Source organism: Larus michahellis, chromosome 1 (genome assembly GCF_964199755.1).
Source record: "Larus michahellis chromosome 1, bLarMic1.1, whole genome shotgun sequence".
Lineage (NCBI taxonomy): Eukaryota > Metazoa > Chordata > Aves > Charadriiformes > Laridae > Larus > Larus michahellis.
Window position 1 is genome coordinate 162,166,626 of NC_133896.1, and position 16,797 is coordinate 162,183,422.

The window sequence follows — 16,797 nt, forward strand, 5'->3', positions numbered from 1 at the left end:
GCCCCGCGGCCCGACGGGAAGAGCAGTTGGCGGGGCGGAGGCGGGCGCTGGGGTGGGGAGCTGGATCCCGGCCGGCCTGACCCGCTCGCCCCGGCATCGTTCTCTGAGGTTCCCGCCGCCCTTCTCGATGGGCCCCCGCGGGCAACCCCAGGCGGACGGACCCCGCTGATGCCAGCGAGAGGAGGCCGGCGGCCATCTGCGGGTTCCTCGTCTGCCCTGTGGAGAGCGAAGTACCAACACCAGAAAAACGTCGTATTTTCTTCCCCCCCCCCCCCCCCCCCCAAATATGATCTTCCTTGCAACTCTGTGCTCTCACCCCTCTGCTTCCACCACATCCCCCTCACTGCACCCACCTCCCAGCTGGGAATCCCTACTTAAGAAGGGCAGCAGGCTACTGTCAGAGAGGAAATTCCCTGTTCCTCGAGGCAACGATCATCATTAAGCAAAATTTAAAGGCATTTACATAACTCACTGCAAGCCTGAAGTTGCCTAAAGAACACTGCTCAGCTATGCTAAAGAAATTCCAGTCCTCAGCCCAAATTCAGCTTGCAAATATAAAGCCTGAAAGTAGTTAATCCGGAAAATAAGTTTTCCAAACCTATGGAGTTTGTTCAGCTATCAGCCTGCAGACTTTGAGAAATTACATACTAGAAGTTAAAGTCACAGTGGCTGCATAGGCTTATGAGCGAAGAGATCCTACCTCCAGGATTATTTCACTAAACAGGAATTGCAATTCTGATCCTTCGCTTACCTACTTTCCTGAAAACCTTCACTAAACATAGGGTCACCATTCCCAAGACAAATGAAAAGCAAACAACAAAATAGAAAACAAATTTTATTGAATGAACAAAAGTCTAAAAGTCTCCCATTTTTGGTTAACAAAAGCAGCAACCTATACAAAACCCCTGCATTCCATGACAAATCTTTTTATGTCAAAAAAATTAATCCTTGAGCAGGTATGAACATTTGTACACAGAAAGTTACAACTGTTCAGATGTGTTTGGGCAAACAAGTGGATAAATTTCACATCAGGGAAAAAAAGAAAAAGAGACTGCACGTGGACACCTGAAACAGCTTGAATTGTTTTGCTGGCTGAGAGGTATATCATCAGGGCTGCCAGCAATTTTCGGCACTTGCATACCCTTCATACAAAACGAAAAGAGCAGCAGAAAAATGACAGAGGTTTTAAGACTGAACAAGGAGAAGAACTGCCAACAGAACGCAGTGTTCAGCTAGCTCATTTGGCTAATGATAAATGCAGCTTTTTTATACTGAGTTTCACAAGCTTACGTTAAGGGAGTCCATGCTCTCAAGAGGCTCCAGGGTAAGAATTCAGCCACTGTACCCACAGAGCAAAAGCAATAAAGACGGTCCGTCCTCAAACTTTCCCCTGCCACAGGCAACTCCTCTCAGCCTAAAACAGGCATCCAGCTACAGGAAAACAAACTGAGACCTGCTTGACAAAATATGATTATCTGACTGACAGAAGTCTACTGGGAACTAAATGGAGAATGTACATTCACTTCGTAAGTCTGCCATGGTTTTCTAACCTATATAATTTTTTTTCCTTTTCACTGGATATGGGCAGCCTTAATAAAATGGAGTGTTAAAAAGGAAATCAATGTCTACTTTTAACCCTACACCATTTGCAGAGTAACCCTTTTCATAAAGTCATATCATAAGTTTTCATGCTTTTGAATACTAAGTGTTTTCAATGAAGTCTGTTTATTACATTGACTAATTTCAATCTGTTCTGTTGTTTTCACAGATCAGGACATAGTACAATTATTTCAAAAGAAATGATTGATTTTGCTGTCATATTTACTTTTGATTGCAAAGGTACAATAATCTGTGCTTATCTGTCATTTTATACATCAGATCTCATCCATTGCAAACGTATCATCAGATTTACTTAATAATTATGAAGCTATATCTTATACCATAATTTCTAGTCATATGTATTCTAGGACTAAAGATCCCTAATATGCCTTGATTAAAACTAACTTTAATATGTCAACTCTATTATCTAAAGTTAATTTTAATCATTTCCATCATAATCATTATAACTCTGATACCCACTGTTCCTCCTCTCACGAAGATTAGATTTCTTCCACGTAGATTCTTGATGAAAGCCAGCACTGAAAGATCGACCAAGTCGCCCATGTTGTTTCTTAGAAATATTGTCTTCACTCTCAGATTTGGAAATTCCTTGTCCTTGTGTTTGAGATTGTTTATTCTGTCTAACATTTCCAAATGGAAAATTCCAAGGACCAAATCTTTGCCAATTAAGTCTCTGAAAGGCAATGATGCAATGAAGATTTCCTCCAACCTAATCAAAGTAAAAAGGTTCTTTGTTAAACGCACACAGGCACCTTTCTAACATACATAGATATTTGAAATGAACATCTTGTCAGGTAACAGAATTCTTCAAAAAAATTAAAAAAAACCAAACAACCCAACCCTGTACCAACACACACACAAAAAAAAAACCCACCACCAAAAAGCCATATCCACAAACAAACAACTCAGCTCAATCAATTTTTATTTTTTTCCAGATTCAATTACTGCCTCCTTTCTCATCTTTTTAAGCTATCCTTTTTAACTTTCATGGGCTAGTATAACTTGTCTTCTGCTAGTCTTTTTTACTCTCCAGCCACTTTGACACAAGCTATCTCTTTTGGTCCCCTCTCATCTTGCTGACAGTCTTCCACAGGGTCTCCACATCTGAAATCATCTCTTCAGCCTATTATTTCTCATAGACTTTCAATCTGCAAATCAAAAATACATCCCTACCCACGAGATATAGTCTTATCTATAGGAATGGAAGCTGTATATATTGACAGTAAGTCCACACAACAAATATACATGCGTTCTTTTATGTTTGATGCTCTACTGTACTTTCTTTCCTGCTTATATGTCACTAGAAGGCCATGGACCAAAAGGATGTCTGTAATTTGTCTGTAGGGTATTTCTATACTTGCTGCACCTACATTTTAAGCAGCAAGGTTAAACATTGTGACCAAATATACTGTACACACAGATACCTTGGTTCATCCTAGCATATGCCAGGCTACTGCTGTACTGTATCTTGTCCTGCAAGTAAATATAAAGGACTCTGGTACATTTGGTTTTTATCTTTAGCAACACTTCATAACAAATTTCTTTCAGTGAAGTTATCTTACAGTGCTGAAGGATGAATAAGTTCGACAAAAATCTACTATGAATTTCCTCCCATCTAAGTAAGTTTACCTACCTTCTTTGTTTTTCGATGCTGCAATCCTCTCTCTAGGTGTCGAATATCTAGATATTCTGGATTTTGGGTGTTTAGGTCAGTGACAATATCTGCCCACCTACAGAATAAGATCATTACGACTCAGCTGACATTCACGAAGCCTCAGCACCACTAAGACTCATGTACACACGCATGCAAATACAGATCTGCAGCTTTAAATAGTCTTACCAGTGATTTAAAGCTAAACATGTAAAGATATAAAAGCCTCAGTATTAGAGACATCAAGCTAGATATAAAAGCGTCACTTTTAATCCAAGCACTCGGTGATTATTCCTGCTCTTGGCAAACACTTTCCAAAATGAGAGAGAGAACCATGAGTCATTAATTGCATTGCTTACCCTTACCAATTCATCAGTTTGTGAAAGGAAGCAGCAAAGTGTGGCTTAGGCAAGAAGAAACATTAGCTTTTACTTATTTAATCATCTCTTACCCTTTTATATTATTTTGTTCAAACCCTTGGGGTTTCTTTTCGCCCACTAAATCTCTTTTTACCAGACAATTCTCACCATAACTTGCTACTCCATTTTATTTAATTCTATCTGTAATAAACTATCAATTTAACCATTCCCCATTCACTCAGCTCTTCAGAATTTCACAGCTCCTTCTAGCCCAACTGAAACAAATATCCCCATATTCCAGACCTCTTTAAGCCTACACATTTAATTTCTGTCAATGTCTAATTAACTGTTTAACACCACCCTCCAAGTTCAGAAAATCCACTTCCACCCCCACCTTTTCCCTCCTGCCTTAAGCACAGAACTTTCTGCTAGCTCTCACTGGGACCGTAGCAGGAGGAAGAATGTCTCCACAATCAAAAAAGTAATATTACAAAGGTTTGTATTCTATATTCAGAAACCTTTTCCTGTGCCATTTGTAGCTTATATACCACAGGACAAAATTCTGTTAGTGGGATGTACAGTACGCCATTTCTCAGTGCAGCAACCACATGCATAATGTGATTTTTATTTTGTTGCACTTAATCTCATTAGTCCAAAATATGCAGCTATTTGCAGTTATTGACAGTCAAATCACTGACAAATCAAAACAGAAAAAAAAATAGCTGGGGTTTAGGTACTGGTTTAGATCTGACTGGCTATGAAACCATCAGATAAGGACTTTGAAAGAATTTTTCAAAATAATCAGAGAATAAAGAAGATGAAATAAAGCAGAAGTTGTGTGATTTTTTTTATTATTTTTTCACAGCTGTTTTATCAAGAAAAAAAAATCTCTCCACAATTAACTTGGGGGTGTCAGAGAAGCTTATGTTTTGTCCACAGAATTGGTTTCTTGAGAAATACTGTTCTTTTGCACTGTTCTCATTTCAGAAATTAATATTAAGCATTATGAACTCATAAGTCAAGTAAAACTGAGAGAGCTGTTCTATTAATTTATCATGACAAGTATAACTGATTGATGAAATTTCTACATAGTGCCCTCTAACTCTCCTTGTCTGTATGCCTAGTTTTAGACACCAACTTCATATGAGCCAGACATCATAAATGTGTTGTTTTAATGCATAGATAAAGTAATAACACAGCAGAGTACAGGCTGTACCTTGCATCTGGGCTAGGAGATCTTGGTAGCGGCATAATATCCTGTACACACCCAGACAAGCCTGTGAACACCCTCAACTGCAGCGTAAGCTCCTCCAAGGTTCATTCGGCCTATAAGTCACAACTGGCATAATCGCAGGCAGCTGAGGTGTCTTTTTCTTCCTGACTAACATGAGCTGTGTCACACTCAAACAGGAGAAACGGGCTTTGGCTTTCAGAGCAGCCCACACGTGTCCTGCCACGTGATATAAAACTGTAGAGACAGCCTTGAGGTCAAAACATGAAGCTTCTCACTAAAGCGCCAGCTTCTGTTAGAACTATAGTATATTCATTTAAAAGAACCAAAGAGTCACCTGGTGACTCTCAGTAGAGAAATACAAGTTGTTTTGAAAGAAAACATATTTTTTTATATTCTTCCTAAGTAACAAACCTTTTACAGTGTATTGTTGGATGTTTTCTGCTCGGCTCTCCAATTAAGATCCAATATTCTACTTCTTGCTGCAAGCCACGACCTCTGTTCAATAGAAGATACAATCCTAGTAAGATTTATTGTGCATACTAAAAAGAAAAAGAGAGATTAACATTCCATTGTTCCTTTTAGGATTTTTCCAACATTCAAAATTGTTTCCTCCTGCTCTATAAATACTGTTTGCAATTGCATACAGGGAAACTTTTTGTTTCACAAGGCCTGGAAGCAAGATACAAGCTATTGCTTATTATTTGGGGAAAAAGACAGATCTTCCTAAAAAAATAGCGTTACTTGGATGAAAGGCAGTCTAGTAGAAGATGCAAATATAAATATATACATAACAATGGAAATAAGAGTTGTGGAAAGCCACATGAAGGTGGAACAAACATCTTCCTCCCTATCCATGATGTCTATAACAGAGTCAGGAAAGAGCCTCTCCTACTATTTTTAAACTACACCCCAGCTGACAGTTGTTATTGGCATCTGTAGGGTAACCCATGTAAAAACAATGGTCACTTCAATCCCTTCCTCCTAAGCATCTAGTACCACATATTTAAAAAAAAAAAAACAAAACAAAACAAAAACACCACCACAAGCTCAAATTATACTTGTTCAAGTTTGTGAGAAACTTCTAAGAAACTCAAAACCTGCAGTAGCCTTCTCAAGGAAAATTTGTGACAGCCATCAGGACAGACCGATGAGATACAGAGGACTGTTCTGTGACTTCCTGTGTAAAATTACCCCGTGAAAGACTATTTCAGTTTCTACTGTAACAAAACCTGAGATTTTTCTGTCTAGGGAATTAGACAGCATATGGCCTCACTGCTTGTAATGATTTGTTTACTTATAATTCCCTGTTAAGATAACAAGGTATGCCATCATTGTACAGATGGGAAACCAAGGCACAGGACAGATTAATTGACTTACCTAAAGTCACACTGGAAGTCTGTGGTTGAACTGGGAACTGAACCCAGGTCTCCCGAGTCCAAATCCAGCAACCTAAGATCATACAGGAAGTCTGTGGGTGACCTAGGAACTGTCTCCTAAGCTCAGCCTAGCAACCTATCTACCCATTTCTTTTGGAACTTAAATAGTCTTAGCTTGATTTTTAAAGAAAAGCTCTATTTTGTAACTAGAACGCAAAAACAGGCAAACAAGAACTGCTGCAGAATCTATTGACAGTGCTTCTCAAACTTAAACATAATTTTCCCCAGATATTAGAAGATACGAAGAGAACAGGATGCTCTTCTGTCTGACCTCCAGTCAAAAATAAGGCTATAAAAGCTCACTACTTCATGGTACACTGTTAGAAGAGATCTGTTTTTAGGAAGAAAATCTAATACTGACTGAAAAATAACATCACTAGTGACTAAGAATCCATTTCAACCATGGGTAAAGTATTGACATTTCTGCTCTCAGTCATCACTAAACAATATAAACTCAAACTAGATATAAGGCATGTTAAGTTTCCACACACTAGACCATATTATTTCTCAAACTGCATTTTCAATCTAGTAAACAAATTATTTTTTTTTATTTTTTTTTTTTTACTTTGCTCTCCCAGTGCAGATTCTTACTTAGTAAGCCTTAACCTTAAATAAGATCAAGTAAGCAAGCCATTAACCTTTTGCTAAATTTAAGTAGACCGATGTGTTGGGACTTCTGTTTGGGGCATATTTTCCAAGTTCTTCTCACGCACTTCTCACTCACTCACACTCATGTCAGTGAATACAGTCTTAATAAAAAACTTCTATATTCTTTTGTTTACATACTAAAGCTTTCATTATCCACATGGTCACAGTGTCACACTGGGAACAAATTAGATGTTGATGATTACGCTTTATTACCTCCACACAATTACCATTTTGAACTCTAAAAGCAGAGCTAGCACTCTCCATTGCTTGACGTGACTCTCCATCTTCAACACAACCAAAAGGCAGACTGCTTGGTAGGCACATTGCAAGACTAAGGCTCACCTTACACCAGGGACCTACTCTTCCCACTGTCTGGCACTCCCCTCTATCAGTATCTGCTAATTTTGTCAGGGATTGTCTTCTTTTGCTCATGTTATTTAGGGCAAAAAGTGGTATCAACTTGCAGTAATTTTTTCTGTACGTTTCCTCCACTGAAATAAGCATAAACACAGTATCTTACCTGTACGCTTTACTAGCTTTTACTGGGGTTGCTTCAAATCCAATTGGGCAAAAATAATGGTTTTGGCAATGGTAGATGTAGGCCATTGATTCATCTTTTAGTCCACGAGTTAACTTTGCAAGGGCCCCTGCAGCTACAAAGACAGACCAGGTTACAGTACTGAGCACTTTGGATCTTGCATAACATATTAAGCAAGAAAAGACCTACTTGATAACATAAAATAGTTACACTGCTTTTTAAATTAAAGGACATGACCTGACAGGCATGCACAAAATACAGTTTTGATTTCAAACTTCTTTGTAATTAATTTCCTGCCTGGTACAGAAAAAAAAAATAACATCTGCCACACAGTCTGTACTAGGGAAATACAATATAAAGTATGCATTGTATTTAGATCAAAGTCATATTAAAAATCACCTGTTCTGCAAAAACAAAAAAAAAACCACCAAAAATATCTCTTAACCTAGGAAATACATGGTGCAACACAACACAGTCCCACTGCACCAAGTCAGATGTGGCACATCAATGATAATACTGATGTAGTATCAACACTTTCACACATTTTGGTATCATGAGCTTCCTACTCTCAGGAATGCATTCCATATTTGGGCATACAATATTTTGTAATGTGACTGCAGCGCTCAGTTCCAGGAAAAGACTAGAAAAGGCTCTAAAACGTGACAGAATTCTCAAATGAGATACCAAGAACAACAACAAAAAATTTCCACTTTAGTAATTTCCCCAAAAACTTTTCAGTATGGTTTTATCCTTTTAAAGAACCCTCCAGTTAGAAAATAATTACCCAGACTATACCAAAGGCTAATAAACTGTGTATAAAGGTATAATGTTTCTTTAGGTAGCACACTTAAAAGTAGGCATTAAAATGCAGCTTCATAAACTAAATATTCACCTAATGTTTAGAGTCAAAGTCAGGCGGAATGCATGAGTTTACTAACCTTAAAACTGCATTTTTTAAAAGCATAAAACATTTGTTAGATACGTTAGTACTTTTGTGCTGTACATTCTAAATTTTTATACAAATTTTTAATACAGATTTAATACAGATCTTCCGGGATACCAACACAGAACTTAAAGTGCAGCATCCTCCTGGATACCTTACAATTCCAGATCTCTAATAGCACAATATATAGGCACAGAATATATTTTATCAAAATAAAAGTACAAATGAAAGTTTTAGCAAAATAAGAAATAAAGTAAAACCAGAAAAGTCAGGCGATTTGGAGCTATTTGATAGCTTATTTCAAACTGAAAGTACTACTTACAGAATTTGTCCTGTCAAATGCTACACATTGTAGGATTTTTTTCAGTTTATATACTGTAAGATTAATGCTTTAGGATTAGCTACATACCAGTTTCTCCAGCTGTCTTGTTCTTCCCGTGAGGTTTATACAGAACATATGAGCATCCCTTGATATGGAAGTGATCGTTTATTTGCCTAAACCATCTGAAACAATAAGCTTAAAGATTGTAGTAACTCAAGAGTTATTAAATGCAATTTTCTTTCCTCCTGCTTTTCCTTTGCTTGACAGTTTAGAAAAAAGCCTCTGTGTGCTACTAAGTACCTACGACGTTAGTATATAGATTGTAAGTGACCATGGTACCCTAATAGCAAACAAAACTTAACATATCCTAGAGAGATAAATTAATACTTAAAGCTGCCCCCTTCATTTTGCTTTTTCAGACCCCACATACATACGTAATAACCAAAGGGCTAGATTTGAAATGTTGGTTCTATTGTGCTCAGTCCAGTCACCTTGAGCTTTCAATTACTCACCCTTTAGAAAGACACTAAAATTCTGAAGTGCCAAGCTTCAACCATGATTTGAAAGCTACACGAAGGGAATCTTCTAAGACACCAAAAGGCAGGACCCTTCAAGTGAGACTTTCTGCATATCGTGTTAGGCTTCTGTCACATAAGCTTCACAACACCCAAGCATTACAGGAGTCCCTTACTGCAACTCCTCACAGCAGCAGTAAGGAGAGGTCCACAAAGAAGATTTTGTCTCAGATATTACTTTTCCACATTAGAAGGTTCAAATTCACATCTCTGAAGATACCTCAATCGTAAAGCCATGACAGGTGATGGCGTTGGCTCTCAGCCCTCCTGTTTTCCAGTCTGAGTACTTAAAAATTATTTGACCAGGCAGAAAAAAAACGTAGTAAGGGGTAACTTTTCTGCAGTGCATAAGGCATTCACAGAGGAAGAGGAAGAAGAATTACAAATTTAACTTTCATCTATATAGACTGTTGACGTAAAGAGACAGAACATTTTATCACCTTTGTCTATAAGGGTTGCTATACCCTGACACACTCATAAAGGGATATAAAACCTAGATCCACGTCTCCTAAGGCATAAAAGGAAGTTTTCATAACACTCTTCAATGATCTAGCCAGTATGCTACCATCGAAGAACAGACTGCTGCCACATTTTCAAATCCAGCACCTGCATTCTGTGCCGAGCCCTATATATTGCCTTCAAAAAATACTAACTATATCAGATGCAACTCATGAAAACAGGCAAGAACAGCACAAAATTTTTAAATCTCACAGAAGGGTAACACACCAAAGCCCTGTCAAGATGTTCAACACTCATTACAATATGTTCCTGGCCCTGTTTAATCCTAAAATTCCTTATGAGTTGAATTAAAAAAAAAAAAAAATATCCACACAAAACAAAACACACAACAAAGATTTTAGAACAAATTCATCAAGATCACGAAACAGCAGAGCAGAAATGAAACAGAATTTGCAAGTTCAGGTGTTCTCTGACTTCAGCCCCGGTTTTTTTTTTTAGTTTGGTTTTTTTGGGGAGTTTGTTGGGGTTTTTTTGCCCCTCCTCCTCCTGAACAGGTCACTGCAGCAGAGGTGCAGCACGCTACCTCATTTTCAGCTCTGAAATTATTCTTTACATAAAGCTACTAGTATATCAATTGCCTTTTCAGGCTGTTTCAGTGACATTAACAAGCATTTAACACACATTTTCAAAAGCAGGAAAATTAGGGTAAAGAAAAAATTTCCTGACCAGGAGACTGGATTAATTAGAGTATTATATAACCATTAAACAAACGGAACCAAATATCAAATAGAATTTCACATTCACCTCATCTGTGTAGCAAGTTGGCACTATACAAAATGGCTAGTGCAAAACACTCTTTGAAAAGTTTCTTTGGGCACTGTCAGAGTACCCAGGTATGCTACATTATTCTAAAACTTAAGAGGATTAACGTGTGTCAGACACTTTTTTATTTTCAAATAAATGAACTACTACTGTATTTTTAAACGTTCTATCTCTTGTTATATCTCTCTATATTATTTTTGCATACGTTAACAGTTTAGCTGCACCAAAAGGACCAAGCATACCTCATTAAAGTAGTATTTCCAGTGAAGGGACCAAACCTAATCTCCTCAAATGGGGGCTGAAAGCCCAGTATATGCAAAGCTTCTTCTTGAGTAATAGGTGGTAAACTGGGGAAGGAAAAAAAAAAAAGGAAAAAAAAAGTATTGTTTAATTGTTTAATCAAGTAATTAGCAACACATTTTAGACTCTCTGGAGGCAAAGCGGTCTATGTGTGACTTACCTTCCAGCTCCTAGTGTACTATATAAGAAATTCCAGCAAGACACTAAGGATGAAATTCCACAGGAAGTCTTGTATTGAGGTCGGCTAACACAATACCTAAAACAAAAAAAATCCCAAACACATTAGTCAGCATTCTTGATTGAATTACAGGAGCAAGCTGAACTACTTTTCCGTATGCCAAGCCACTGAAGTGCCATGTTATATTAAATGTTTTTATGTCACCTGTATATAAAAAAGTGCATTCTTTAGGAAAAGAAAAAAAAGGGGGGGGCGGCAAATACATTAATCAATTCCTTTAAGTTTGTCAGATACTACTACCCTATTTCACACAAATCAGTCACATTTCTAACAGCCCCATGGGAGTTCTGTCCAAATAATCCTGTAAGAAAAAATAGTTCTGTACTAATATAACGTAGAGTTTCATCTAGTCTCTTCTAACATGTGAACTTGTAAACTCCATCTCTACCAATTTACTAATGATTGTCATTCCAGGTCGCAGATTCCCTAGGCTAACTCTAACCTTCTGATGTCATAGACATACAGTAAGAACCAGACGGATTCAATAAACTAAGTGAATTTAGTGAACTATATGCATATGATATAGGTTGTGTAGAACTGACAGATTCTGATCAAGTATTATCCAGTGAAAAGAAAAATCAGGAGTCAGAAATAGCAGTACTATGTTTAAGGTTACTTTTTGCCTGACCATGCTAATGAATTTGCATTTTTTTTATCAATGAACCCCCACAAAAAAAATTCTTATTGAAAGAAATGTTTAGAAAGAAAAATGGTTTTATAGTTTCAACAGGTGGGAAGGAAGCTCTCATTCCCCTTGTAGAAAGTGTGAGATTTAGTGTATGTACGATTAACATATCCCCATTTCTACTAAAAAAAAAAAGTATGAAGACATAAAGAAGTTTGAAATCAGATAACCAGCAACAGTGTTTACCAAGAAACTGTATGGGAATAATTTTAAATACAATTAATAAATACTACCATCTCCGGAGGTCCAACACTTTCCTCTCCTTCACATCTTCAAGAGCAGAACGCTGAGGACACTCCCTGTATTGTTTGCTTTTTTTGTCAACAGATTTTTTCTTTGCCGCTTGTTTCTTCATGTTGCCTGCAAAACAAATTTCAGAAACGAATGCCTATTTTACCTTTCAAATCTTTCTTCTTAAATATTTTTAGTAATAGCATACACCTCAAATAGAGATGCTGATTGTGTCAGTAAATGCAAACTGGAGCTAAACATTAATTGAAGGAAAAAGCTCAAATACATAATCAAGTCTGTCAACAGGTTTGTAAAGCTGCCATTAGCTCCATAAACATCTGAATAGAATTAATGATGACCTGCCCGACTGCTTAGCGAGAGCCGTTAATCTGATTATTCTAACGCGTTAAATCATTCATCCCAGAAATAAGACTCTCAGACCAACATGGACTTCCCATCTCCAACATTAAATGCACAGCGAAATATAATGAAACACTTGTTTTTCCACAGCCAAACTCTGTAACTAGCTACACTTTCTGATGAAAGCTTATATGCAAATACAGTAATAATAATATACCCACCAAGGTCTTTTCCTTTTTGTAAGCCACTGAGGCAGTGGAAAAAGAAGAGTTGGGCCATATGCTAGAGCAGGAGTATTTCTGTCCCATTTTGAAACCATCATATCCAAATGAAATATACTACATATATTTTAGCAAAAATGCCCATCCTGTAAGATATTATCATTTGTTTCATATTTTTATTTAAGGACACTACATGTACACATGAAAAGAAAACAGCAACTTACCAGACACGTCTAAGTTTTGCTAAACTGGTCTTATACTAAGGTACAGAAAACAGCAATTTGACTTAGCTAGCCAAGCCATTAAGAAAAAAATTTATAGCCCTCTCTAGATAAGCAGAGGGATTACAGGACAAAGAAAACCAAGTGTGTATGCAAGTGCTTGATTCACAGTGACTAGGCAGAGAGAGAACATAGGAGGCAGCAAAAAAGCCAGTTTTAAAGAAATAGGCTCCCTAACACTGTCTAGATCTAGCAAATCAAAATAAATACAATTCTGTTACAGAAACCAGTTGCCTTCCTAGGTAACTGTACTGGTTTAATTTACTTCTTGTCATAAACAAAACATATCTTTAATTGCAAAATACATTTTTGAAGTACCTTGAAACATTTCTGCAAGTGACAAACCTGTACTTAACAGATAAAAGTAACGACTGCACAGTGCACTTTCCTCCTGAAAAGAAAGAAAAAAAGACCACAAAAACCCAAGCGGGGAAAAAAAAAAAAAAAGAAAACACAAACATACGCAAACCAGAAGCCATCCCAAACAATACCCCAAAAAACCACACACAGTTAAGCAGGAGCCAGCCTTGGTTTAGAGCCACTTCCCCAGGCAGCTACACTTGACTTTCACGCCTCCTACACCTCTCCTGTCCTGATGAGCAAATTGTTTGAAATGACGTACAGGCTCATCTATAGCACTTCCTCAAGAGATACCTGTGCTGAGCAGCCCCCTCCACGACCAGGTTGTGAACATGAAGCCTTTTCCTATCACATTATCAAATCTTCACCACCTCACCTGCTTTGTTCTTCAGATTTGTCGTCATGCCATTGAACTCCGATTTGTCGATTTCCCATGCCAGTGGAAGCTTTCCAAGATCACCAGGTAAACTTTCCAAGTTAGTATCTTCACTGTAGATTATCTCTGAAGCACCAGTTTGAATGCTGAGTAAGCTCGGTGTGGTATTTCCAACATTTAAGGCAGCGCTGCCTGACAGACAGGCACTAACTGAAGCACTTTGGCTTTTACAAATAGATGTTACTCTATTTAAAAAAGCATAGTCTGAGCAGATGGTATAAAATTTCTCTCGTGTATGAGTCACAGGGCATCCCCATGGATAATGCCCATCTCCCCTAGACACCAAGGATGCAGTGGAGGCGTCTGACACGCAGTATGGCTTCACCGGATCGTGAAGAGAAGCTTCTGGGGATTCTTTCCCGGGTTTGTTTTCAGTGTTTCCATTATTTCCAGAACCATTCTCCTTTTCATCTTCTGAAATGTTAGGCATTGAATGATACTGAAAGAGTATGGTACAGATAAGAATATTTTTTCTTTACGTTTTAATTACAACAGAGTTTGCATCATTGCTTCCATTGCCTCTGCAAGCTACCCACGAGGTACCTGAAAGAAACTGAGAAGTTAGTACAGGTGTCTCTATCAACGTAAAACACACAAAGCTTATTTTTGAACTCATATCCAATAAAAGCTGAAATACCTTTTAAGATACACTACACCATACACCATGTCTTTTCCTAAGCACCTCTAGAATTCTTCAAACAGCACTTTTTATTATTTGTGAGGTGCCAACAGCATACACCACAGTGATACCATGATTAAGGCATCACAAGTAGACTTGTAAACCAATACAGGAGTGGGGGAAAAAAACCACCCAAACCAAACACCTTCCTACATTTACACAGTTATGGTTGATCACTTCTGTTTCTTTATAGTCACAATACCTTGCGTATGTGGAGCACAAAATAATTTATGCAAATTAATAAGTCAGAAACAGCAACTTAAAGTCACTTAATTCTGAAGAATCCTGCATACTTTTGCTGTGAGTGGAATTCAAGCTTACAAAAAATTACAGTAACTATTACTTCTGCTGACTGTAAGTTGACAACACTACCCTCAATCTGTTCCATTGCTTTCCTTGTATGGCTGTTGAGGGTTCCCTTTTATTTTTATGATATGAGAAAGAAACGCGTCAGATTTTGTTTATAGTAGCTAAGAACTATCAAAAAACAAATTTAGAAGGCTGGCTTGGCTTTAATGATCTGTTTTTGAAAAGCAAATTGACAGTATGCATTCTCCATCATCTCAGCAGCTTGCATGTCTGCGGTGCGAAGACACAGATGGGAAACCTGGCAGGCAGGAGCTCCACTTGAGAGCCTCCTCCTGCGACACTCGACTTCTGGTCACCGAACCGAACCGACAGCGCGCCAATCCTCCTCCGCCAAAAGCGGGCCTTCCAACCGAACGCGAGCCGGGCTCTACTTGAACGATTACAAGGCAACGGGAAAACACACGCACGCACTCCGCAACTGCCGGCCACGGAGGCAGCCAAGCGGCGCCCGGCCCCGACTCCGCCGAGCAGCGCCGGCAGGACCCGCTCTCCACAGCTCCCCCAGGACTCGCCCACACCGGGGAGGCCCACACACCCGGCCTCAGCACCGGGGAGGGGCGGCAGGGTTGGGGCGGCGCCAATCGGGGCCTCGGCCCGGCTCCACCCCCCCGGCGCCGCCGCCGGTCGGTTCCAGAGTGAACAGCCCCGGGCTGGGGGTAGGGCTCGCGGCTGGCCGGGAGGGTGGGCCTGCTCCCTTCCCCGGCGCCTGCGAGGGCCGGCGGCGGTGTGGTGAGGGGAACGGCGGCTGCTGCGCGGCGCGGCCCGCGCTCCCGGCCCGTTACCTGCGCGGCGCCCGCCTGCGTCGCCTCCCCCGGCGGCGGAGCGGGGACGCGAGCGCGCCGGAAACAGACACGGCGCACCAGAGGGCGGGGGCGGGAGCCACGCGGCGGGCTCACCTGCGCCCCCGCCGCCCCCCGCCTCCTCAGCGCCGCCGCCGGCCCGCACCAACTCCCGCAGCCGACAGGGGGGGGAGCGGGCGCGGGGCGGCCCGGCCGTGGCCCCGGCTGTGCTCCCCGCTGCGGGCCCTCACGCTGTCTCGGAGGAACCGGTCTCGCGTGTCCCGGCGAGGCGGCGGCTGTGCCTCGGCGCCGTGAGAAGCACCTCTGTGGCCGTGTGTGTGCGCGCGCGCGTCCCCCCCCGTCTGCGCCCTCGTGGGCTCGCCCGCTGCTGGCCCGCCGGCGGGGGAGGGAGGAGCAGGTCGGGGATGGGGCGGGGGCAAGTTGTGGGTCGAGTTCGGCGTGGCGCTGGGGACACGGTTGCGTCCCCCCCTCAGGGCCGGGGAGCGTAGCCGTGAGCGCTGGGTTCCTGCTGGGGAACGAGGGACAGGGTCCGGGCCTCATGTGTCCCGAGTTTCCCTTGGTGTCCCTCGGCCCACAGTAAGCATCCGTGTGACAGAAACGCCTCGGGAGATCCGTATAAAGGGGCAGGAGGTTGTTTCAGGTAACGGTGTCTGGAACTGCCGACGGTATGTCCCGTCTCATCTTCACCGCGTATCTTCAACGTGAACAAACAGAGTGACGCTGAGTACATGAGTGGGAGCGCGTTCGATACTGCCACAATTATTAAAAATGGATTTGGTTTGGAATATTCAGATTCGTAAGCTATAAAATCTACAATAAAAAACCAAAACGGATCAAAAAGTTAGGTGGTGTGCTGCTGACGGAGGGTTTGGCGCTGGTGATGACAGTGGGGTGCCCTCGCCCATGGGACCCCCGGCTCCCGGCAGTGTTTCTTTGAAAGGGGCCTCAAATAATGGAAAGAAGAATCAAGTGTCTTCTCTAGCGTTATAGTTACGTGACTGCTGTCAGTGGTTAGGCAGAGCAGAGTTGCAGAAGTCTGCAACCTGGCGACGGTGGGCACAGACGAGTTTGCCACCACCTGGACAGGAGTAAGACGAGACCTTGGATCAGGCTGGGGACCTGCCTCTGCTGCGGAGAGTGCCCCGGCTGCCTTCGGAGAGCATCCCGGCTGCCTTCGCCAGCTGGAAGTCTGCTGAGCCTCCGTCGGCCAACAGCCTTTGAAGTAATTAA

At 40.8% G+C, this 16,797-nt stretch overlaps 1 protein-coding gene across 9 annotated transcripts; it reads right to left on the reverse strand.

Moving 5' to 3' along the window:
• Nucleotides 1–822: 822 nt before the first annotated feature.
• BIVM (basic, immunoglobulin-like variable motif containing) lies at nt 823–15,856 on the reverse strand. 9 transcript variants are annotated; one of them, XM_074561948.1, is made up of 11 exons: nt 15,550–15,856; nt 13,660–14,158; nt 12,064–12,190; nt 11,068–11,163; nt 10,850–10,954; nt 8,839–8,933; nt 7,469–7,601; nt 6,242–6,313; nt 5,276–5,359; nt 3,254–3,350; nt 823–2,329 (listed from the first exon to the last, which is right to left on the reverse strand). In XM_074561948.1, exons 2-11 carry the CDS (start codon nt 14,147–14,149, stop codon nt 2,039–2,041), a joined length of 1,590 nt encoding a protein of 529 aa, XP_074418049.1. In that variant the 5' UTR covers nt 14,150–14,158; nt 15,550–15,856; the 3' UTR covers nt 823–2,038. The 9 variants fall into 9 exon arrangements, with proteins under 9 accessions (XP_074418049.1, XP_074418013.1, XP_074418007.1 ...); XM_074561912.1 differs by having other exon boundaries at nt 15,664–15,740; XM_074561906.1 differs by having other exon boundaries at nt 13,660–14,262; nt 15,550–15,700.
• Between the last annotated feature and the right edge of the window lie 941 nt (nt 15,857–16,797).

Coding starts and splice junctions, on each gene's coding strand:
- BIVM (XM_074561948.1), bottom strand. CDS start 14,149: ATGCCTAACATTTCAGAAGATGAAAAGGAGAATGGTTCTGGAAATAAT. Junction 11,164..12,063: donor GTGTTGGACCTCCGGAGATG/GTAGTATTTATT, acceptor TTTTTGTTTTAG/GTATTGTGTTAGCCGACCTC. Junction 10,955..11,067: donor AGTACACTAGGAGCTGGAAG/GTAAGTCACACA, acceptor TTCCTTCCCCAG/TTTACCACCTATTACTCAAG.